General features: G+C 39.7%; 1 protein-coding gene across 1 annotated transcript in view; it reads right to left on the bottom strand.

Annotated features, from left to right (window-relative positions):
• Positions 1-25,972, bottom strand: part of HSDL2 (hydroxysteroid dehydrogenase like 2) — a 65,260-nt gene extending 39,288 nt beyond the window's left edge. Inside the window, exons 1-4 of the mRNA XM_052645141.1 lie at positions 25,875-25,972; positions 11,449-11,612; positions 10,231-10,329; positions 3,628-3,742 (exon numbers count right to left, since the gene is read on the bottom strand). Coding sequence (XP_052501101.1) covers positions 3,628-3,742; positions 10,231-10,329; positions 11,449-11,612; positions 25,875-25,891 — 395 coding nt within the window. The 5' untranslated portion in view covers positions 25,892-25,972. The remainder of the gene's footprint in view (positions 1-3,627; positions 3,743-10,230; positions 10,330-11,448; positions 11,613-25,874) is intronic.
• Between the last annotated feature and the right edge of the window lie 375 nt (positions 25,973-26,347).

Genomic DNA, 26,347 nt, shown 5'->3' with positions numbered 1-26,347 from the left:
AAGGAACATACCTCAACATGATAAAAGCTATATATGACAAACCCACAGCAAACATTATCCTCAATGGTGAAAAATTGAAAGCATTTCCCCTAAAGTCAGGAACAAGACAAGGGTGCCCACTTTCACCGCTACTATTCAACATAGTTTTGGAAGTTTTGGCCACAGCAAATCAGAGCAGAAAAAGAAATAAAAGGAATCCAAATTGGAAAAGAAGAAGTAAAACTTTCACTGTTTGCAGATGACATGATCCTCTACATAGAAAACCCTAAAGACTCCACCAGAAAATTACTAGAGCTAATCAATGAATATAGTAAAGTTGCAGGATATAAAATCAACACACAGAAATCCCTTGCATTCCTATACACTAATAATGAGAAAGTAGAAAAAGAAATTAAGGAAACAATTCCATTCACCATTGCAACGAAAAGAATAAAATACTTACGAATGTATCTACCTAAAGAAACTAAAGACCTATATATAGAAAACTATAAAACACTGATGAAAGAAATCAAAGAGGACACTAATAGATGGAGAAATATATCATGTTCATGGATCGGAAGAATCAATATAGTGAAAATGAGTATACTACCCAAAGCAATTTACAAATTCAATGCAATCCCTATTAAGCTACCAGCCATATTTTTCACAGAACTAGAACAAATAATTTCAAGATTTGTATGGAAATACAAAAAACCTCGAAGAGCCAAAGCAATCTTGAGAAAGAAGAATGGAACTGGAAGAATCAACTTGCCTGACTTCAGGCTCTACTACAAAGCCACAGTCATCAAGACAGTATGGTACTGGCACAAAGACAGACATATAGATCAATGGAACAAAATAGAAAGCCCAGAGATAAATCCACACACATATGGACACCTTATCTTTGACAAAGGAGGCAAGAATATACAATGGAGAAAAGACAATCTCTTTAACAAGTGGTGCTGGGAAAACTGGTCAACCACTTGTAAAAGAATGAAACTAGATCACTTTCTAACACCGCACACCAAAATAAACTCAAACTGGATTAAAGATCTAAATGTAAGACCAGAAACTGTAAAACTCCTAGAGGAGAATATAGTCAAAACACTCTCCGACATAAATCACAGCAGGATCCTCTATGATCCACCTCCCAGAATACTGGAAATAAAAGCAAAAATAAACAAATGGGATCTAATTAAAATTAAAAGCTTCTGCACAACAAAGGAAAATATAAGCAAAGTGAAAAGACAGCCTTCTGAATGGGAGAAAGTAATAGCAAATGAAGCAACTGACAAACAACTAATCTCAAAAATATACAAGCAACTTATGCAGCTCAATTCCAGAAAAATAAACGACCCAATCAAAAAATGGGCCAAAGAACTAAATAGACATATCTCCAAAGAAGACATACAGATGGCTAACAATCACATGAAAAGATGCTCAACATCACTCATTATTAGAGAAATGCAAATCAAAACCACAATGAGGTACCACTTCACACCAGTCAGAATGGCTGCGATCCAAAAATCTGCAAGCAATAAATGCTGGAGAGGGTGTGGAGAAAAGGGAACCCTCCTACACTGTCGGTGGGAATGCAAACTAGTACAGCCACTTTGGAGAACAGTGTGGAGATTCCTTAAAAAATTGCAAATAGAACTGCCTTATGACCCAGCAATACCACTGCTGGGCATACACGCCGAGGAAACCAGAATTGAAAGAGACACATGTACCCCAATGTTCATCGCAGCACTGTTTATAATAGCCAGGACATGGAAACAACCTAGATGTCCATCAGCAGATGAATGGATAAGAAAGCTGTGGTACATATACACAATGGAGTATTACTCAGCCGTTAAAAAGAATTCATTTGCATCAGTTCTGATGAGATGGATGAAACTGGAGCTGATTATACAGAGTGAAGTAAGCCAGAAAGAAAAACACCAATACAGTATACTAACACATATATATGGAATTTAGAAAGATGGCAATGACGACCCTGTATGCAAGACAGCAAAAAAGACACAGATGTGTATAACGGACTTTTGGACTCAGAGGGAGAGGGAGAGGGTGGGATGATTTGGGAGAATGGCATTGTAACATGTATACTATCATGTAAGGATCGAATCGCCAGTCTATGTCTGACGCAGGATACAGCATGCTTGGGGCTGGTGCACGGTGATGACCCAGAGAGATGTTATGGGGAGGGAGGTGGGAGGGGGGTTCATGTTTGGGAACGCATGTACACCCGTGGTGGATTCATGTCAATGTATGGCAAAACCAATACAGTATTGTAAAGTAAAGTAAAGTAAAAATAAAAATTTAAAAAAATATATAATACACAGCTTAATAACATACTGTAGCTTACTAACTTCATAGTGTTTAGTTTTATTTCACATTCAATAGCTTCTAGGACTGGAAACTAGTCCATTCTTCTTAAGTCAGTTTCTTTCCTATCAATGTACAAAATTCTTGTTACCATCTGAAATGTCATTTTAAGCTTATAAACCAAATACAATTAGTATCACTAAAGTAAAGGGTTTTTGTACATATTGTTTTTCCATTCCAGAGGTACTTCACATTTATGGGGGTGAGAAAGAAGGACAAACAATATTACAGCTGATAGTCATGAGAACAGCGATGCTGCACCTCAAAACATCAATAGGAAACAAACAACCTATTCCAAGCAGTAAGACCATATTTCACACTCAAAGGAAAGAGTTCATTTCATTTACATTATAAACATGAGCTTCTCCTTTGATCTATTAGACAAAACCTTTCCACCAGCATTTTGCTTGCCTAACCCTCAGCATCACTAACCCTAACCAGGTACATTTTCCATGGCAACACGCCCTATCTTACTCATTATACTGAAAACTCTTAGTGGCACACTTAGATACTAGTATCTTGAGCTTAATAAAGCAGCTAAGTTCACTGTGTGCTAGGCACTGATTCTTAGCTTTCACATGAATCATGTTACTTTGAGTGCTGTAAGCTCAAACGCCTACAGGGCATTTGAGTAAATGAATAAGGTGAGCTGGGTATAAGAAAGATCAACTGTTCAAAAATACAGTTGAGCCTTATTACAGAATTTCTATAAGCATGCATTTAACATGATACAAACACATATAATGACTGGAGATGATAAACTAAGTGTTAGTTGCTCAGTCGTGTCTGACTCTTTGCAATCCCATGGACTATATAGCCCTCCAGGCTTCTCAGCCCATGGAATTTTCCAGGCAAGAATACTGGGGTGGGTAGCCATTCCCTTCTCCAGGGGATTTTCCCAACCTAGGGATCAAACCCGGGTCTTCTGCACTGCAGGTGGATTCTTTACCATCTGAACCATGAGGGAAGCCCATTGGAGATGATCTGTTTAATTAAAACTTAGAAACACAAATAAGGATTGACTAGATTTCAAACTGATTACTAACCTATTCAAATATGTTCACAACTAGTTCTCTGACAAAGCACTGCAACACTCATAGTTATTTTTTTAAGTATTTATTTATTTGGCCACTCCAGGTATTAGCTGTATCACGTGGCATCTAGTTCCTGACCAGGGATCGAACCTGGGCCTCCTGCATTAGGAACAAGGAATCTTAGCTATTGGACCACCAGGAAAGTCTCTCCCACAGCTCTTCAACTTACGTAAGATAGGTGCCTCTGGTGTTGACGTTCATCATCAAATCCACTTTCTTCGTAGGTGTTTCCAATGTGTTGGTCAAGCTAATAGCACTGGCATTATTCACCAAAATATCAATTCCTGTTTTCAAATAATCAACTTCTTAGTAATGTCATTTAGACTTTACAATAGAAAGAAATAAACAATATTTATATGGTTGAATCCTGAGTTCACAAACACTTTTAGATAATATGACTGACCAATTTATCAGTGTAGGACTCAATAGCTATGTCAAAACAGTATGCAAATGATTTTCACTGGCACTATGAAGACAGCCCATCATCAGGGTTCCACAGGAAAGTACAAGGACGCTTCTGTCCTTATCTGTTCTCTTAATTCCTGATCTCTTAATTCCTCTTTGTCTCCAGGAACCTTAGGTCAACTTCCTTAAAGTTTTCCCTCCTCTCCAGCATCTTTCCAAGATCTGCCTTCCTTCCAAGGACACCGGTCTCCCTTCCCCCTTGAAGGCCCTTACTTAAATGAAAGAGCTCCTTTCTGGTCTTGGAACTGGGAAAATAGAAATGACTTAGAATTTCAATTCTAGTCAAATCATCAAAATAGATAAAACTTATACAGAAAATAAATTAAATCCAGAATCATAATTATTTTTGCATATTCTATCTAGTCCTTATCCATATGTAACATTTATGGCTACAAGCTTAAATAATGTTAAATGAAAATGGTACAATACAAAAGCATCTCAACACATTTTTGCACTTCTACATGGCCTTCATAATTCATTTTTTCCAAACTAAACTACAGTTGACTTGCCACGTCAATTTCTGATAGACAGTAAAGTGACTCAGCTTTACATATATATACATTCTTTTTTATATTCTTTTCCATTATGCTTTATCTCAGGATATTGAATATAGCTCCCTGAACTATACAGTTGGATCTCGTTGCTTGTCCATTCTATATGTAATGGTTTGTACCTGCTGATACCAAACTCCCAGTCCTTCCCTCCCCACCCCCTCCCACCTGGCAACCACAGATCTTGTTCTCTGTGTCTGTGAGTCTGTTTCTGTTTCACAGATAAGTTCACTTGTATCATATTTTAAATCCCACATATAAATAATACTATAGGGTATGTCTCTTTCTGACTTATTTCATTTAGTATGATCATCTCTAGCTGCATCCACATTGCTGCCAAAATTCTTTTTAAAGAACATTTAATATTCTGTCAAATAGATATATGACAATTTCTGTTGCTGGGGTTAGACTGTTGCCATAAATGTCTTTTACTATTCTCTTGACTTTGCTTTGCCCCTCTCTCACACTGTGTGAATATTGGTTTAAATGAGGTTATTATGAGTGGAGTGAGTGATAGTCGCTCAGTCATGTTTGATTCTTTGCAACCCCATGGACTGTAGCCTGCCAGGCTCCTCTGTCCACGGAATTCTCCAGGCAAAAATACTGAAGTGGGCTGCCATTTTGTTCTCCAGGGGATCTTCCCGACTCAGGAATAGAACATGGGTCTCTGAATTGCAGGCAGATTCTTTATCATCTGGGCCACCAGGGAAGCCAACTATTAAGAGGCATTTCTAAGTTTAAAGACAGGTCAACTTGAAAAGTATTAGCAGATACATGGCTTGACTTTATCTTATAATCCACAGACAATACATTAGAATATGTAATGAATCCATACACCTTTTCCAAAGGAATACCCAACACTGAAGTAGCAATAAAGTTATAAATGACAATCAACAATCAGATGAAATAATTTAGATGAAGCTTTATCTCTCGAAAAGATGGGGACTGGGAAAAGTGATCAGAAAGGAGATACAATGTGTTTTTAACTTTGTATAAAAAATAATGTTCAAAAAAAAAAAAAATAATGTTCAGTTCCATGTTGCTGAATATAGTTCTGTCTTTGCCAGATAAATCCTCTAGTGAGCCCCAAAGCAAACGAAAGTAGATGAGGACTGAAGCTTCAGATTGTGAAAACTGGATCTGACTTGTCAATGATAAAGAAAAAAAACTGGGTCCAATTAAGAGGTAACAAAATTTTTAGACTCAGATGAACCAAATAAAAACATTAGGTTGGTGTAAAAAAGTAATTTAGATTTTGCATTGTTGAACTTCGCCATTTGATATTAAAATAGATTCTTAAATAAATATGGTTATGTTATACATCATTTAATGCACATTTCTTGCTAATGAATTATTACTTGCTGTTTATTTGTATTTTAGACTATGGAAATAATGTTGGACAAAAAGCAAAACTCAAGAGACTTTCTTATGTAAGTTCAAAATGGGTCATAAAGCAGCAGAGACAACTCACAACATCAACAATGCATTTGGCCCAGGAACTGCTAATGAACGTTCAGTGAAGTGGTGGTTCAAGAAGTTTTGCAAAGGAGATGAGAGCCTGGAAGATGAGGAGAGTAGTGGCCAACCATCAGAAGCTGACAATGACCAATTGAGAAGATAATTGAAGCTGGTTCTCTTACAACTGCAAGAGAAGTTGCCCAAGAACTCAACATAGACCATTCTGTGGTCATTTGGCAGTTGAAGCAAACTGGAAATGTGAAAATGAAAAAGCTTGATAAGGGGGTGCCTCATGAGCTGACAGCAAATCAAAAAAATCATTTAAGTGCTGTCTTCTCTAATTGCATGCAACAACAACAAACCATTTCTCGATTGGATTGTGACGTGACAAAAAGTGGATTTTATACAACTGGCCATGACCAGCTCAGTGGCTGAACCAAAAAGAAGCTCCAAAGCTTCTTCCCAAAGCCAAACCTGCACCAGAAAAAGGGTCACAGTCCGTGTTTGGTGGTCTGCTACGAGCCTGGTTCACTACAGCTTTCTGAATCCCAGCGAAACCACTATATCTGAGAGAGATGCTCAGCAATCGATGAGATGCACAGAAAACTGCAATGCCTGCAGCCAGCACAGGTCAACAGGAAGGGCCCAATTTTTCTTTACAACAACACCTGACTCCACATAGCACAACCAGCATTTGAAAAGCTGAATGAACTGGGCTACAAAGTTTTGCCTCATCTGCCATATTCACTTGTCCTCTAGCTGACCATCACTTCTTCAAGCATCTCAACAACATTTTGCTGGGGAAATGCTTCTACAACCAGCAAGATGAAGAAAATGCTTTCCCAGAGATCGTTGAAGCCCGAAGCATGGATTTTTATGCTACAGGAATAAACAAACTTATTTCTTGTTGGCAAGATTGTGTTGACTGTAATGGTTCCTATTTTGATTAACAAAGATTCAGGGTCTGAAACCATAATTACTTCTGCACCAACCTAACAGATCAGGGACAGGACTTGCCTGGTGGTCCAGTGGTTAAGGTTCCAGGCTTCCAATGCAAAGGGCACAGGTTCAGTCCCTGGGTGGGGAACTAAGATTCCACATGCCACGTGGTACAGCCAAAAAAAATTGTTTTTCAGTGAATCAGGGCACAATGGTGGGAAATGATACAGAAGAAAAGGCATGTATGTATGCCTGCTGCAGAAAAAAAGATGGCAGGAAAGATTATATCTGTGGTTTTATGAAACAGCATAATCTACTCAAGGCCTAAAAACTCTGAAGATGAAGGAAGGCAAGGTGATAGGCAGTACTATGTGACAGAGGTCCCCGAGGGGCACAGGGAAAGCATTATCCATTGCTCAGGACTTTGTTAAGGATAATTCCCTGGCAGAGAGAAAAGTTAGGAGAAAGGTAAAGTCTTCTCTAAAAGGCAGACTTCAAAGGCCTACAAAACTCCAAACCACACCATAACAGCAGCAACGACAGTATGGAACTGAAACCAAACAAACAAAAAATAAAGGCTTGGAAGATCTAGGGGGAAAAAATACAGAGAGAAAAAAAGAGCAGGCCGTGAATCATCTCACAAATGTGACATCATCCTGATTAGGAGGTAGCAGCAGCTGAGCTGCGGAGCAGAACTCACCAAAGAATTAAGATTCTGCATCGTTATGCCAGAAAAGCAGGAGTTCATGGGCAAATGGAAAGCAAAATATTTTAAATACATCAATGTGGATCCTAAGGAGGAGGGAAGGAAATGTTAGAGAAGATTCCAAAAGAGAGGTAACTCCACCATCAATTTGCACTTTAGCAAAAAAACAGAAGTGTTTCAGATGCCCATCTCAACAACAGGTAGGAAAATACATTGGCAGATTTTCTTCCCCCAAAGATATGAACAGTATATCTTCTCTCTTTTTAAAGTCTTCATTGAACTCCTTATCATACCGCTTGATTATATTTAGGTTTTGTGGCTGCGAGGCATATGGAACCGTAGCTCCCTGACCAGGGATTGAACCTGCACTCCCTGCATTGGAAGGCAAAGTCCTAACCACTGGACCACCAGGGAAGTCCAAAGCATATCTTCCTGACTGAAGATTTCTACCAACTCAGCTAAGTTCCAGGATATGAATGCCAAATCGATTAATATGGATCAACTGGCTTCTGAAGAAACAAACAACAAGATTTGCTTTTGTCCCTTTCATTTTCTCTGTCTGTTCCTGGGAAAGTGGATCACGTGATAGACAAAGCTGGATCAGCCCCACACTGAAGACGCTGAAGGAATGATGCCAGGTTCAGTGGAAGACAGTCTAAGCCATAGGGGCTAAACCAATCGAGACCATCCATGCATCTGAGTGACACTTCCTTGGCTGGGACAAAACAGAGTTAGGAAATTGGAGAGGAGAGATTTCTGGGCTTTAATTCTTCCAAGAGAGAGATTTCAGTTTGGCTCTTTCAATTCTCTGTGGCAACAACAGGGGAAGAAACAGACTTGTGAGATGCCAGCTACTCTGCAAGAGCCCCAGCCTGGAAAGGGGAGGTCCTCACGTTTTGACACCCAGGTGCATATTTTCAGACTCTGCCATCACTAATACACAAGGTGTCACTCCTTCTGGTGAAGCAAATCAGACAGCACAGCTAGAATTCAAGATGGGAAGCTAAAAAGGAGGTGAATTCTGGGCTTATATAGCATGGCTTTCAGTATTTACAATTAATGTCCATCTTGACCCATTTCAGAGGTTTCCTGGGACAACACCAGACAACAGCTGAACCAGTCATGTTCTCTAACAGAATTAGAGGCAGAAACTAAGACCAAGAAAGGGCACAGACCAAGGCAGAAGCAGTCCTCCCCTAAATTCCGATGGTCTCGTCTCCAGACAGGGTAAACTCACTCTCAGCTGGCAGAACCAGTGGATCAATGCAAAGAACTAACCCTGGATGCATACAGAGAAAGGAAAAGCTCTGTTCTTCTACCCTCACCACCTTAGGCCTTAGTTCCTCCCTAAAAAGGAGTGGCTAAACTAATTAGGTTAAATCCTAATTGGCACTAATTGGTCACTTTTCCTAGTAGGTAGCAGTCTCACTTTCAAACTAATTAGGTCACTTTTCTGAGTAGGTAGAAGTCATGTTAGATAAAGGTCCCCCATGTGAATGTGGCTTCTTCTCCTTCTTCCTTCATATTTGGGGCCCTAAGAGGAAGAAGAAGAAGGAAAAAAAAAACACCCAGTAATTTTGCATTCTCTCTTGTCTTCTCTCAGGGGCATTCACATTACTTTGGGAAAGGTTGCCAGCCAGGGGTAATATTTTGAATTTAAAGGACGAGATCCCCTTTGAGTCAAAGTTTTGTGCTCCAGTCCAGAAGAACATAGCACTCTGCATTGGGGATTATAAGCATGAGATTTGCTAATAAAGCATTACCTTGTTCCCCAATATCCTCTGCATATACATAGAGTCTCTGGAATATTATAAGAAGAGAATGGTAATGGTTTGGACAGGATTTGGACACAGATAAATTCCATGCTATAATACCATCAAAGTCTTAGTTCAACTCCGGATACTTGCCTTCTAGAAGATTATGAATTAATTGGAGGAAAAGGAAAAAACACTAAGATCTGAAGTTTTACAAGAAGAGGACCAAAGGAATGTTTTAGGAGTTCAGAGAAAGAAAAATGTACATTTCTGATTACTTGGCATAGTCGGGAAACTGGCTTCGTGAAGTAGATGAGATTTAAGCACAAAAATTTCAAAAGCAAAGAAGGGAACACTTCAGGAAGGGTCAGAGGTGGAGGAGTGGGCACTGGAAGAGTTTGAGGAATAGGAAGAGAAAAGGTGAAGAGGCAAAAAAAAAAATCAAGGTAAGGAAATGGAAGCAAACTGTTTTGGCTGGATTAGGGAGTTTACACAGGCATATAGAAAGAAGATGGAGTCAAAACAAGTCTGTTAACATCAGAATGCAAAATATCTTGAAAGCCAATAGGTAATCTGCACTTTACTCAATAAATATTAAAAAGTCACCAAATGATGGGTTACATGAAGACAAGTGGATGGGTCCTGGTGCATATGTTATGGTCAAGGTCTTAACTCTACCTTGGATGAGAGATTGGTTATATTAAAAATAATTTTTAACAGTTATTCAATTACTCATCAGATGGTTTTAAGCTATGCTTCTGTAGGAACAAATATTTTATTTCTGGCTATACTCTGAAGACTTAGAGAGTAAAAATATCAAAAGAAAGTTAAAAATTAAAACAATAGTTATACCAATACTTTACCAATATTCAATAATTATCTCAGAATGAAGGCACTACCTCCAAATTTTTCCACTGCCTTCTCCACAGCACTGCTGATTTGCTCTTCATCTCTTACATCAACAATACATGGCAAGGCCTTTCCTCCAGCTGCTTTGACTACAAAGGATAAATAAAGATGCATTCAAATATTTAAACTTTCATCAACACCAAACCTCTGATATGAGTCAAAACGAAAAAGTACCCCATTTTCAGAAAATCAATATAAATAACTATGTCTTCCAACTACTAGCAACTCTGTCCTACTGTAGGACGGATTGAATTCATAGCCATCTACAGACTAGCCAGGTCAACTCTATTTAAAAAACAAACAAAACGAGGGCAATTTTAAAAAATGCTATTAAAAAAAAATAAGGGGGGAAGGTAATTTAAAAGATGTTTACTATGGAAAATTCCTAAAAATGTACAAAAATAAAGAATAGTATAATGAACTATCATGAATCCATCAACTGTCTTCAATGATTGATAATGTTTTGCAGTAAATTTATCTACCACCAATTCTGTTTTGTTTTTTGCTGGTATATTTCAAAACAAATCCCAGGCATCATTTCATTCATAATTGCTTCATATGTATTCCCTTTATATAACCACAGCACTATTAACATAACTAACAAAACTAGCATATCAGCTGAAGCTGAAGCCCTCACTCCTGGCACAGTGCCTTGAATATAAGCACTCAGTAACTATTTGTGTTCCCTGGGCTCGATAACAACCTAGAGGGGTAGGACGGGGTGAGATGGAAGGGAGGTTCAAGAGGGAGGGCACATATGTATATCTATGGCTGATTCATGATGATGTACGGGAGAAACCAACAGTATTGTAAAGCAATTATCCCTCAATTAAAAGTAAACAAATTTTTTTAAAAGAAAAAAAAAATAACTGTTTGTGATCTGAAAGTATTAAAATAATGACTTGCAAATTATGCAGAGACCAGGTAACATGGAGCGTTTTTTTGTTCACACCATACGCCTCTTAAATTCTTTCCTCTGCTTCCACTCCTCTGCTCTTTGCTCTCATCCAAGAACCACTGGCCTCATGAGATACGATTTTTAACAGGAATCGCTCCCATTACTTAAAAAAGATAGGGAGGAAAATGATCCCCAAACACCGCTCTAAGGTGACAAAATATTTCTTTAACCAGATAAAATTATTTTTAAGATAGACTTCAGATAGATATAATTAAACTTTCCAGAAAATTCTCTATTTATTGAAACATACTTTCTTCAGCAGCAGTATAGATGGTGCCTGGAAGTTTGGGGTGTGCCTGGGCGGTCTTCGCAGCAATGACTATGTTTGCTCCATCCTTGGCTGCTTTCAAAGCAATCGCTTTGCCAATGCCGCGGCTTGCACCTGTGATGAAGACAGTACATCCTGCTAACTTCCTGCAACAGAACAAATGTGGCCTTATTAGAAATCTCAAAGTTTCTATTTATGGATATCAGTACCGAAAACTCATGCACATGTTCACAAAACATGTTTCCTCTTCTATCAAACTTTCTCTAAACTCTCCTCCTTCCCCATCTGATACCTGATTACTCCCATTGTATAATGATCTATAAATGATTATAACTGCAGTGGCCAGATTTGCTATGATTTCTGCAAACAAAATCTGCTCAAATGAGTAAATCTTAAAAAGAAATGAGGAATTAATGAACTACATGAACATATATATATATTTTTCCCCCACAGAAAAAGTGTTAAAGTTTATTTTTGAAAAATTTGTAAAAAGACCTTACTTTTGAATGGTGGGATTATGAATAAATTTTATCATAGTCTTTATATTCTTCAGGATTTTTCAGTTTTCTGCAGTGAATATATACCACTTAAAAGGAATTACATAAAAGCTAATAATTATTTAACAGATGCTCATCATTGCTTATAATAGCTAGAGTGGAAACAACTCAGCTGTCCATCAGCTGATGAATGGATAAAGTAAAATGTGTTCTATATAACTGATAATAGGGACTGTAGCCTTGTCTAACTCAATAAAACTATGAGCCATGCCATGCAGGGTCACGGTGGAGAAGATGTTCTGACAAAACATGGTCCACTGGAGAAGGGAATGGCAAACCACTTCAGCATTCTTGCCTTGAGAACCCCATGAACAGTATGAAAAGGCAAAAAGATATGACACTGAAAGATGAACTCCCCAGGTCAGTAGGTGCCCAATATATTACTGGAGCAGAGCAGAGAAATAAATCCAGAGAATGAAGGGATGGAGCCAAAGTAAAAATGATGCGCAGTTGTGGATGTGACTGGTGATGGAAGCAAGGTCCGATGCTGTAAAGAGCAATATTGCATAGGAACCTGGAATGTTAGGTCCATGAATCAAGGCAAATTGGAAGTGGTCAAACAGGGGACAGCAAGAGTGAACATGGACATTTTAGGAACTAGTGAACTAAAATGGACTGGAATGGGAAAATTTAACTCAGATGACCATTATATCTACTACTATAGGAAAGAATCCCTTAGAAGAAATGGAGTAGCCATCATAGTCAACAAAAAAGTCTGAAATACAGTACTTGGGTGCAATCTCAAAAAAAACGACAGAATGATCTCTGATCGTTTGCAAGACAAACCATTCAATATCACAGTAATCCAAGTCTATGCCCCGACCAGTAATGCTGAAGAAGCTGAGGTTGACTGGTTCTATGAAGACCTATAAAACCTTCTAGAACTAACACCCAAAAGGGATGTCCTTTTTCATTATAGGGGACTGGAATGCAAAAGTAGGAAGTCAAGAGATACCTGGAGTAACAGGCAAATTTGGCCTTGGAGTACAAAATGAAGCGGGGCAAAGGCTAACAGATTTTTGCCAAGAGAATGCACTTTTCATAGCAAACACCCTCTTTAACAACACAAGAGAAGACTCTACACGTGGACATCACTATACGGTCGACACAAAAATCAGATTGATTATACTCTTTGCAGCCAAAGATGGAGAACCCTTATATAGTCAGCAAAAACAAGACTGGGACCTGACTGTGGCTCAGATCATGAACTCATTATTGCCAAATTCAGACTTAAATTGAAGAAAGTAGGGAAAACCACTACACCAATCATGTATGACCTAAACCAAATTCCTTATGATTATACAGTGCAAGTAACAAACAGATTCAAGGGATTAGATCCGATAGATAACAGTACCTAAAGAACTATGGATGCAGGTTTGTGACACATACAGTGATCAAGACAATCCCCAAGAAAAAGAAATGCAAAAAGGCAAAATGGTTGTTTGAGGAGGTCTTACAAATAGCTGAGAAAAGAAGAGAAGCTAAAGGCAAAGCTAAAGGCTTCCCTGGTGGCTCAGAGGTTAAAGCGTCTGCCTCCAATGCGGGAGACCCGGGTTGGATCCCTGGGTCGGGAAGATCCCGTGGAGAAGGAAATGGTGACCCACTCCAGTATTCTTGCCTGGAGAATCCCATGGACGGAGAAGCCTGGTGGGCTACAGTCCACGGCGTCGCAGAGTCGGACGTGACTGAGCGACTTCACCTTCACCTTCTAAAGGCAAAGCAGAAAAGGAAAGATATACCCATCTGAATGCAGAGTTCCAAAGAACAGTAAGGAGAGAGAAGAAAGCCAATGGTACCCCACTCCAGTACTCTTGCCTGGAAAATCCCATGGATGGAGGAGCCTGGCAGGCTGCAGTCCATGAGGTCGCTAAGAGTGGGACATGACTGAGCAACTTCACTTTCACTTTTCAGTTTCATACATTGGAGAAGGAAATGGCAACCCACTCCAGTGTTCTTGCCTGGAGAATCCCAGGGATGGGATTACAATCCCAGGGATACCATTACATCCTGGTGGGAGGCCATCTATGGAGTTGAACAGACTCGGACACAACTGAAGTGACTTAGCAGCAGTGATCAATGCAAAGAAATAAAGGAAAACAATAGAATGGGAAAGACAGAGATCTCTTCAAGAAATTTAGAGATACCAAGGGACCGTTTCATGCAAAGATGGGCACAATAAACGACAGAAATTGTGTGGACCTAACAGAAGCATAAGTTATTAAGAAGAGGTGGAAACAATATACAGAAGAATTATACAAAGAAGATATTCATGACCCAGATAACCACGATGGTGTGATCACTGACCTAGAGCCAGACACCTTGGAATGCTAAGTCAAGTGGGCCTTAGGAAGCATCACTACAAACAAAGCGACTGGAGGTGATGGAATCCCAGTTGAGCTATTTCAAATACTAAAAGATGATGCTGTGAAAGTGCTGCACTAAATATGCCAGCAAATTTGGAAAACTCAGCAGTGGCCACAGGACTGGAAAAGGTCAGTTTTCAATCCAATCCCAAAGAAAGGCAAGGCCAAAGAATGTTCAAACTACTGCACAATTGCACTCATCTCACACACTAGCAAAGTAATGCTCAAAATTCTCCAAGCCACGCTTCAACAGTATGTGAACCATGAAATTCCAGATGTTCAACTTGGATTTAGAAAAGGCAGAGGAGCCAGAGATCAAATTGCCAACATCCGATGGATCATCGAAAAAGCAAGAGTTCCAGGAAAACATCTACTTCTGCTTTATTGACTATATCAAAGTCTTTTTCTGTGTGGATCACAACAGACTGTGGAAAATTCTTAAAGAGATGGGAATATCAGACCATCTTACCTGCCTCCTGAGAAATCTGTATGCAGGTCAAGAAGCAATAGTTAGAACTAGACATGGAACAACAGACTGGTTCCAAATAGAGAAAGGAGTACCTCAAGGCTGTACATTGTCACCCTGCTTATTTAACTTATATGCAGAGTACATCATGAGAAATGCCGGGCTGGATGAAGGACAAGCTGGAATCAAGAATGCTGGGAGAAATATCAATAGCCTCAGATATGCAGATGACACCACCCTTATGGCAAAAAGCGAAGAATTAAAGAGCCTCTTGATGAAAGTGAAAGAGGAGAGTGAAAAAGTTGGCTTAAAGCTCGACATTCAGAAAACAAAGATCATAGCTTCCAGTCCCATCACTTTATGGAAGATAGATGGGGAAACAATGGAAACAGTGACAGACTTCATTGTGGGGGGTTCCAAAATTACTGATGATGACTGCAGCCATGAAATTAAAAGATGCTTGCTCCTTGGAAGAAAAACTATGACCAACTTAGCATATTAAGAAACTGAGATGTTACTCTGCCAACAAAGGTCTGTCTAGTCAGAGCTATGGTTTTTCCAGTAGTCATGTATGGATGTGAGAGTTGGATCATAAAGAAAGCTGAGTGCCGAAGAATTGATGCTTTTGAACTGTGGTGTTGGAGAAGACTCTTGAGAGTCCCTTGGACTGCAAGGAGATCCAGCCGGTCCATCCTAAAGGAAATCAATCCTGAATATTCATTGGAAGGACCGATGCTGAAGCTGAAACTCTAATACTTTGGCCACCTGATGCAAAGAACTGACTCATTGGAAAAGACCCTGATGCTGGGAAAGATTGAAGGGAGGAGGAGAAGGGGGTGACAGAGAATGAGATGGCTGGGTGGCATCACCAACTCAATGGACATGAGTCTGAGCAAGCTCCGCGAGTTGGTGATGGACAGGGAAGCCTGGAGTGCTGCAGTCCATGGGGTCACAAAGAGTCTAACACGACTGAGTGACTGAACTGAACTGAACTGAACTGAAAATGTGTTATATATCAATACATACAAAGGGATACATTCAGCAATAAAAGGGAATGAAGTACTGATCTGTGCCACATGGATGAACTTTGAAAACATGCTCAGTGAAAGAAGGCAGTCACAGAGGCCTTCATAATATATCATTCCATTTATATGAAATGTCCAGAAGAGGCAAACCTATAGACACACAAGGACTAGTAGCTGCCTAGGACTGGGGGTTGGAGGAAGAGGGGTATGGGGCTTCTTTCTTGGATGACAAAAATATTTTTAAGTTGACTGTGGTGTGTACACAACTTTGTGACTATACCATTTAACTGTATACTTTAAATGGGTAAATTGTGTGGTGCGTGAACTACATCTCAATAATGATGTTTAAAGAGACATTACTTTGCCGACTAAGGTCCGTCTAGTCAAGGCTATGGTTTTTCCTGTGGTCATGTATGGATGTGAGAGTTGGACTGCGAAGAAGGCTGAGTGCCGAAGAGTTGATGCTTTGGAACCGTGGTGTTGGAGAAGACTCTCAAGAGTCCCTTGGACTGCAAGGAGATCCAACCAGTCCATTCTGAAGGAGATCAACCCTGGGATTTCTTTGGAAGGAATGATTCTAAAGCTGAAACTCCAGTACTTTGGCCACCTCATGCGAAGAGTTGACTCATTGGAAAAGACTTTGATGCTGGGAGGGATTGGGGGCAGGAGAAGAAGGGGACGACCGAGGATGAGATGGCTGGATGGCATCACTGACTCGATGGACGTGAGTCTGAGTGAACTCCGGGAGTTGGTGATAGACAGGGAGGCCTGGCGTGCTGCGATTCATGGGGTCACAAAGAGTCAGACACGACTGAGCGACTGAACTGAACTGAACTGAACTGAACTGAATGATGTTAAACAAACAAACATAGAAAGCTGGCAAAGAACTCTGGGTATTGTTCAAAAGATTCTCTGATCCCAATGTAAGGAAAGTTCTTCATGCCCATTCGTTTTTAAATAATATATCCAACCACCCACTTTTAACTTTCTACTTATTCAGGTGTTAGATGAGAAGAAAACCTGTATTAAGTCAGAGCGGGAAACCCACTTTCTTGTTTACTTTCTAAAGGCATATAAAGTTTAAGGAGAAGGCTGAAGAGAGGGCAGCAAAGTGACAATGACAAACAGAAAAAGGGGCAGCAGCCAGAGGCAAGGGCAACAGATAAGCAGGCTTGTTAGCAACAGAATGTAATGCTTTTGCCAAGATCAGAAAGACTACACTTTGGAAGCAAGTTCAGAGGTAAAAGTGGGAGAACGGCTTCAAAGTAAGAAATAAATGGTTCAATAAGAAAGAAGGGGAATAAAGAAGTGCTCTTTTTACTATTTTTAGTAAAAAAAAAACAACCACAAAATACAAAAAATATATATAAATAGTGTATAAAACTTAAAGATCAAAATAAAATGCATACCAAGAAATAGAACATTATCAATACACTAAAAGCCACCTGTCTACTCCTCTCTATTCTTCTTCTTCCTTCCAACCCACAAAGTAACAACTATTTTAAATATTATTACTAATTTCCTTGCCTTTTTTTTAAAAAAATTATTCCTAATACCTACTTATCTATGTCTAAGCCAGGGGCCAAATCCGACCCTCCATCTGTTTGTGTACAGTGCGGGAGCTAAGAACAGTTTTCACAGATCAACACATATGTGTATGAACACGTATGATCGATTTGGAACCCCAATTCAGCAAACACTATTTCCCTATTACAAACTGAACTGTATTCACCAAAATACAATTGTACCTCCCTGTCATAGATTGAATTTTATCAACCAAAGTGTTGGGGTATTTTGAAGTCCTAACTTCCCGCGTCCCCACATGAGACCTTATTTGGAAACAGGGTTGCTGCAGATGTAATTAGTTACACTGAGGTCATACAGGAGTAGAAAGAAAAGAAAAGAAAGTGAAGTCGCTCAGTTCTGTCCAACTCTCTGCGGCCCCATGGACTGTAGCCCACCAGGCTCCTCCACCAATGGAATTTTCTAGGAAAGAGTACCGGAGTGGGTTGCCATTTCCTTCTCCAGGGGATCTTCCCGACCCAGGGATGGAACCCGCGTCTCCCTCATTGCGGGCAGACGCTTTACCGTCTGAGAGTAGGGTGGATCCTTAATTCAGTATGACTGTGCCTTCATAAGAGGAGGAAAGACGACATAAAGACAGACACACAGGGAGGACGCCACGTGATGACAGAGGTGGAGAGTGGAGTAAAGCAGCTGCCAACTAAGAACACCAAGGACTGCCGGTGATCACCAGAGCCAGGGAGAGGCAAGGGGTCTACTCATAATTTCAGAGGGAACATTGACATTGCTAGGGCACTGCTAACACCTGGACTTCAGACTTCAAGTCTTCAGAACTCAAAAAAAAAAATTTCCATTTGAAGCCACTCAAAAAAGAATTGCATTCTTGTTGCTGTTTGTTGTTTTAGTTGCTAAGTCATATCTGACTCTTTTGTGTCCCCATAGACTTCAGTGCACCAGACTCCTCAGTCCATGGGGTTTTCCAGGCAAGAATACTGGAGTGGGTTGTCATTTTCTACTCCAGGGGATCTTCCCTACCCAGGGATGGAACCTACATCTCCTGCATTGGCAAGTGGATTCTTTACCAGGGAGGGATTGAAGGAGCCACCAGGGAAGCCCAAGAACACTGGAGTGGGTATCTTCCTGGGTATCTTCCAGGGCATCTTCCTGACCCAGAAATTGAACCAGGGTCTTCTGCATTACAAGTGGATTCTTTACCAGCTGAGCTACCAAGGAAGCCCTTCATACAGTATATGTCATTACATAGTTTGCTTCTTTCACAAAACATGGTTTGGAGACTTCTCCATACTGGTGTAAATAGTTACACTTACTTTATTTAATATACAATATTTTTCATATGAGCATATCCATGGGATCGCAAAGAGTCAGACACGACTGAGTGATTGAACTGAACTGAACTGATACTATAAGGTATTTATTCATTCTACTGTTTATGGACCTTGAGGAGGGTTTCCAGGTTTTGTTTTGTTTTTTCTATTATGAACAATGGTGCTAAAAGAATCTTGTACACTTCTTCCAGTCACACGTACAAGAGTTTCCCCAGGGCATATACCGACCGATGAACTACATTTTCCCCCATATGGACAACCAACAGTTCCAGTCTGAAAAGCCTATCTTTCCCACAGATCTTGAATGCCAGCTTTGTCATAGACTGAGCCTCCAGAAATAAACATCTATCTCTAAGCTCTCCCTTCTATTTAATTCGGTTAAATGGATTGCACTGTCTTAACAGCTTTCTTGGCTATACTTGGATCTTTGCTTTTCCACATATTAGAAATTAGCTTATTTAATTGCATAAGCAAAATCAGTTGGAGTTTTGATAGAATTCAATGGACAGAGGAGCCTGGAGGGCTACAGTCCATGGGGTCACAAATAGTCAGACACAACTGAGCAACTAAGCACGTAGCCCCGCAATGTGAGGAGAACCACCATCTTTAAGACATTGAGTGCTCCAGTCCATGAACATGGTATTGCTCTCTGTTTCACACCTGGAACCACAGCATGTCCCTCTGTAATCAAAGCTAATATTCTGACCATCCAATCATGGTGTTATCAGATTTTCCCACTATTTAATTACTCTAGTTTCCCTTGCAATCAGTGCAAAGTTACTTAAAGACCATTTTTTAATTATTACAGAATTTTCAAATATTTTCAAAAATACAGAAAATACTGTCATGGTAAGTATCCATGTTTATTTAACAATTCAACAACAATCACACTTTTGAAAATAATTATCAGAAAGCAAACCTCAGAAGTTATTTAATTTCACTTACAAACGCTTCAGTATGTACCTCCAATTTTTATATAACAATGTCATTATCACAACTAAGAAAAGTAACAGTAATTCCTCAAAATCAACTAGTACCTATCCTTATGCAAAGTTTCACAACTATCTCAAAAATATCTTTTTACAGTTGGTTTGATCAAATCAGGATCCTGTAAGGACTTCACACTGCATTAATTTGTTACAGACACACCTTGAGAGACTGCAGGTTCAATTCCAGACCACCACAATAAAGTGAATACTGAAATAAAGTGAGTCACACAAACGTTGGTTTCCCAGTATATAAAACAGTTACGTTTACACTGTGGTCTTTTAAATATGCTACAGTACTATGCCTAAAAAAAATGTACATATTTTAATTTAAAACTATTTTATTGCTAAAAAATGCTAACCACCATCTGACAAAGCAAGGTTCCCACAAACTTTCAGTTTGTAAAACACAAAATATCTGCAAAGGGCAATAAAGGTACAGCACAAATAAAATGAGGTATGCCTGTACATCTTACAAGTCTCTTATAATCTATAACAGATTGTGGATTTTCTTTATGCCATTTATTTGCTGAAGAATACAGGTCTGTAGAACAACCCATATTCTGGATTTTGAAATTCTCATTTTTATAGCCATTGTACTGTACTTGCTGACTTTTACTTGTGCACGTGAGTGCGTGCTAAGTTGCTTCAGTTGTGTCCTGCTCTTTGCAACCCGATGGACTGCAGCCCACCAGGCTCCTCTGTCCATGTGATTCTCCAGGCAAGAACACCTGGAGTGGGTTGCCTACCCTCCTCCAGGGGATATTCCTGACTCAGGGATGGAACCGGAGTCTCTTACTTCTTTACCACTAGCGCCACCCGGGAAGCCCTTTTGTTTGTGTGCAGAAATCTAATTTTTCTCATTGACTTTTGTATCCTGACAGTGTATCAGACTCTTATTGAATCTAGTAATTTAGTTATACATTATTTGGGTTTTCCAGTTAGATAATCACATCATCTGCAAATAATGACAGCATTATTTCTTTCATTTCAAGCCAAATATTTCTTCTTTCTTTCTCCTGCCTTATTTACTAAAGAAAAAAAAAAAGTTTCCAGATGGAAGGTCAGAGGTACAGGAAGGAATAAAAGCCAAAGATAATTAAGTACAGAAATGGAAAAAAAGTTTTTATACTGCTAGTTAGTAATAATATAAATGATATAATAAATAATAACATTTGGAGGTTAAAATAGAATTAAAATAAATTGTTACAATAAAAGTTAAAACTGGAATGACTGAAGTTCAACTTTTTTAGGTCCTTGTTTGTGGGAATGATAAAATTTTATTTACTTCAGACACTGGTAAGTTATATACACCTTTAAACTGTCTATGTTAAACATGATAAATACAAATCCAGGTCTTAATAGTTTTTGTGACAAGAATGGGATTCTAACAAAGACATGGCTTTCTAACAGGAAAAGGACAAGAACTCCGTAAGACAGGTTGTAAAGTGAAAGTCACTCAGTTGTGTCCAACTTTTTGCTACCCCGAGGACTATACAGTCCATGGAATTCTCCAGGCCAGAATACTGGAGTGGGTAGCCTTTCCCTTCCCTTCTCCAAGGGAAATCTTCCCAGTCCAGGGATTGAATCCAGGTCTCTTGCATTGCAGGCAGATTCTTTATCAGCTGAGCCACAATGGAAGCCCAAAAATACTGGAATGGGTAGCCTATGCTTTCTCCAGCAGATCTTCCTGACCCAGGAATTGAACCTGTGTTGTAGGTGGATTCTTTACTAACTGAGCTATCAAGGAAAGACAGGTTAGAGAAGAGAAAAAGACCCCAGACACTCTTACTCATGGCAGAGGGGAGGGTAAGGATCACTGGTTCTTCTGCTAAAGAATCAGACCAACAAGAGATGACATATTAATATTTATTAATTTTATTAATATTTATTAATACTGTAAGAAGCAACAGTATTCAAACTACTACACTAATACGACTATCAATAATAAATCTACCAAGTAAAGTTCAAGATTTCTTTGTACTCTCTTGTCCTTAGAGCAGATGTCTCTAAAGGTATACAAATTACTATGTTAAAATTATTTGAATTATTTTTCTATGTATATTTATGTGAAAAGCTTGACATACAGTTAAGGTCCTCTGTTTATGATGACAGTCCACTTTAGTTTATCACTACAAAACCTGTACTTTATTTAAAAGTCAAATCTGGAAATTCCCTGGTGGTCCAGTGCTTAGGACTCCTGTGCTTTCACTGCCAAGAGCCTGGGTTCAATCCCTGGTTGGGGGAACTAAGATCACACAAGCTGCACTGTGTGGCCAATAAAAAAGTCAAAACCTTATAAATGTGTATATTTAAAGAAGTTCAATCCTTTGCCTACAGATTCCTTAATTTCCACTTACCCTTATTATATTTTTTTTAAATATGCAGACACACATAAATATATAAAACATATCCTGTGTGTGTATAATTTTCCCTTCCTTTTTATACAAAAGGTAGTATACATAGTGTTAAAATAATTTTTAAATGTAAGTATTTAGATGAAAATGTCCCAATTATTGCTTTAAAAAGCCCTATCCACAGCAGATACAAACTATTACATATAGGAAAGATAAACAACAAGGTCCTACTGTGTAGCACAGGGAATTATACTCAATATCCTTTTCCATTATGGTTTAGAGAGAGTCAATTCCTAGGCAGGTTGATAAGAAGTCCGGGGGTCCCCGAGGAGAGAGGGGTCTGGGGTTCTCGAGGAGGAGGAAAGGACAAACTTTTTTTTTCTGTACATTTCTTAGTCTTAATCACATAAAATGTTTTTTTTTTTAAATTTTTTAGCCCAGAACCGATGATAACACAACAAACAACTCAGTTTCAACTTTGTACTGCTGCTGCTGCTGCTAAGTCACTTCAGTCATGTCTGACTCTGCGACCCCGTAGACGGCAGCCCACCAGGCTCCCCCGTCCCTGGGATTCTCCAGGCGAGAACACTGGAGTGGGTTGCCATTTCCTTCTCCAGTGCATGAAAGTGAAAAGTGAAAGTGAAGTCCCTCAGTTGTGTCTGACTCTTAGCAACCCCATGGACTGCGGCCCACCAGGCCCTCCGTCCATGGGATTTTCCAGGCAAGAGTACTGGAGTGGGGTGCCATTGCCTTCTCCGAACTTTGTACTAGGGATTATATAACAACAAAGTATCCTGCTTGAGGACAGTTTCTCCTTCCTGAAAACCTTCTGATTAACCCTGATATTTCAGAATGTATATTATGGGAGTGGGTCTCGTAGGATCTTTCTATTGTTAAATTCTAATCCATTATCCTAAAATGTAAATTGTGGGAGTGGGCCTGGTAAAAATTTTACAACCTTGAGACATTCTTTTGATTTACTGTAATAACTAATTTAAAAAGTATATAACTCCCTTGCTAACATTAGCAAGGGGAGGCATTCTCCGACCCCTTCTGATGTCTATGTCAGAAGCCTTCTCTGTCTCTTTTCTTACTTTAATAAAACTCCGCTACACAAAAGCTCTTGAGTGATCAAGCCCGGTCCCTGGTCCCAAAGCTAACCTTCTTCGGAGATGACGAATCCGACATCGTTCACCATAAGCCATCAGTTTATATATATACATATATATGTTTGTGGGTTTCCCTGGTGGCTCAAACGGTAAAGAATCTGTCTACAATGCAGGATACTTGGGTTCTATCCCTGGGTTGGGAAGATCCCCTGGAGAAAGGAATGGTTGCCTGGCGAATTCCATGGACAGAGGAGCCTGGTGGGCTACAGTCCATAGAGTTGCAAAGAGTCGGACACAACTGAGCAACTATATGTTAGTGTGTGTGTACATATATATGTATAATTGACTCACTTTGCCATACAGCAGGAATTAACACAACATTGTAAATTAACTATACTTTAATAAAATAAATTTAAGAAAAAAAAAAAAACTCTACTCCTTTGCCTTTGGTCCACTTGGATCAACTCTCAGTAGGATGAAGGGCATTTACATGCTCAAGGTCTCAGGCACTGGCAGAAACAAGGGCAAAGTCCGCTTTCCTCTTAACCTGAAAACCACCTGCTCTATACCTCCATTTCTGAAGCATCAGAACCAGAGTATAGAAGGTGAGAAAGCAGAAAGATTCCAAATTCCTCATTACTACTGGTAGATGACTAAAACTTGCTAATGCAGAGTTAGCACTACAATTTACCAAAATTCCCTAGTACCTCAAAATCATGGTAAATGTGATGAATCTTTAAGTATTTAAAGAAAAAAAGCAATCACTTCAGAAAAACACTATACAAGTTAAAGTTCATTTAGAAAAATAAACATCTGAAAGTAACAAAAAAATTCTGAAAGAAAGAATCCAGATGAGGCAGGAACTAAGCCTTCTGAAATACTAAAACACTCTATAAAATTAGAGTAATTAACATAATTTAGCACTGGTACACAAACAGATAGACCAAAGTAATAGAATAAAAAAGATCCCTATGCATACAAGAATTCAGAGGTGGAATTTCTGACAGAAAGAAAAAATAACTAGTCAGTCAATGGTGCTGGAACAACTGTACAGCCAGCCCCCTGAACCAAAATGAAGTGGGTTTCCTAACTCACTTCCTATGCTGAAATCTGAGTCGGGGGGGATAAAGCCCATAAAAATTCCAGAAGAATACTTACAAATTAAAAAAAAAAATCTTTGTTTAAGATGGCTTTTTATAGCTTTGTCACAAAAAAACACAGAAGTCTTAAAAGACAACTTGATTATCATTGATAACTCTGATTCAATAAAACCACATGGTTCTGCATGATAAACATATAGGATAGTCAAACTCAAGATGCAATGAAAAAACACTGAGAAAAAATTTCTAACATGTATGATATAGAACAAATTACTTTTCAGTAGAGAGATCTCAGAGATCAATCAAAAGTCTAACTGTGTAAGCCAGGCAAAGGAAAAGATACACAGATGGTTTTAAACCAGGATTTCTCAATCTCTACACTATTGACATTTTAGACAAGATAATTCTTTACTGTAGGGGGCTCTCCTGTGCCTTATAAGATGTTTGCCAGCATCCCTGGACCCTCCCATTAGATGCCAGTAGCACTCCACTCAATTGTGACAATAAAATGTGTTCCCAGATATTGCCTAATGTCTTATGGGAATCAAAATTACTCCTCAACAAGAACTGCTGCTCTAAACATATAAAAAGATCTGCTTCCTCACTCTTTGGTGCAGATTTTAACTATAATGAGATGCCATTTTTTTCTCTAGTTTGATTTTTATTATCAAAACAGGTATTTTTATTATCAGACATTTTGCTGTTTACCAACGTGTTGGGTTAGGAAATCGCATTAATTCTTTTCAGTGTGCAACCTCTTCGGAGGGCTTTTGGTATTAACTATCAAACTTGAAATGCTTACACTCTTTGATCCAGCAGCTTCATTGCCAGGAATTTATTATGTGGATACACTCAAATACGTGAAAAACAGGTGAATACAAGGATAATCATGGCAGCAAAGATGGAGTAACAAAAAACTAGAAATGATCTGGTATCCAATGATGGGGGCAGGTTAAATAAGGCTTCTCAAGTCGAAAAAGTTCTGGAAACTGGTTGGACAACAGTGCAAACATATTTAACACTACTTAACTGTACACTTAAAAATAGTGACGATGGCAAACCTTATGTGTATTTTAGCACAACTCAGTATCATCTCAAAGTAAAAAAAAAAGCCTCCCCAAAAGACACTCATCCTTTAAGGTTAGCTTAGTTTGTTACTAACTTGAAATCTCTTTTTAAACACCCCTTATTTTCTCCTTCCAGAATTGAGAGTTCTGAGCAAGCCATTAATTGCACAAGAGTTCCGGTGACCTTTCACCCAGAACTCGCGGCCTCCAGCCGGACACGCAGCTGTATCTCTAAACCCAAAGTTGGGACCAGCCCTAGAGGCGGCGGGATACCTCACTCCGGATCCTTTATCTATGAGATTTTAACACGACTGCCACCCTCAAGTACATACCTCTGCGCTACTTTTCACAAGTTACCGCAGGTTAGAGGAACACTGCATCCAGGGCGAACCAGCGTTCCAGATCGCTCCGAGTAGTATCATTAATCCTCCCACCGCCAGGTCAGGGCCACCCAAGCTATCCACTCCGCCTGGACCGGTTTCCTCCCCTACGGCGCGAAACTACTTACCCAGTGTTGGGCAACATGATTGCGGCAGATCGAAGTCAGGGGCGACAACGGACTCAACGAGCGACCACAGAGAAGCTGATTTTCCCCCAACATTTAGCCCCGCCCCAGACCCCGCCCCTGAGCCCCGCCCCCGAGCTCTGCGGGAGGTGCTGGGCGCTCCAAGAGGCGGGAGGTGGCTGAGTGCGCCTGCGCACGCAGTGGGCCTCGCTGGCGCGCGGCGCTGGTTTCCTTCTCTCCGCAGTCTGCCCTCTGGAAACCACTGCTACGCGCAAGCGCTGTGAGAAACAACTCCGCCCCGCCCCTCCTGCGGGGGTCTCTACGGTGACAATTGGTCTCCAGCCTGCGCGTCTAGAGGTACTGGGCGCGTCAGCCGCCAAGTACGCCTTTTCCCGGCCTATGAACGTTTCCCCGCCGCCACGCAGAATTCCTTTGCCGGGGTGGGGTGGGGTGTGGCCATTTGGGATGTCCATTAG

Source organism: Budorcas taxicolor, chromosome 8 (genome assembly GCF_023091745.1).
Source record: "Budorcas taxicolor isolate Tak-1 chromosome 8, Takin1.1, whole genome shotgun sequence".
Taxonomy (NCBI): Eukaryota; Metazoa; Chordata; class Mammalia; order Artiodactyla; family Bovidae; genus Budorcas; species Budorcas taxicolor.
Note: the sequence above shows the minus strand (reverse complement) of the source record. Positions and strands in the feature narration are given on the sequence as shown.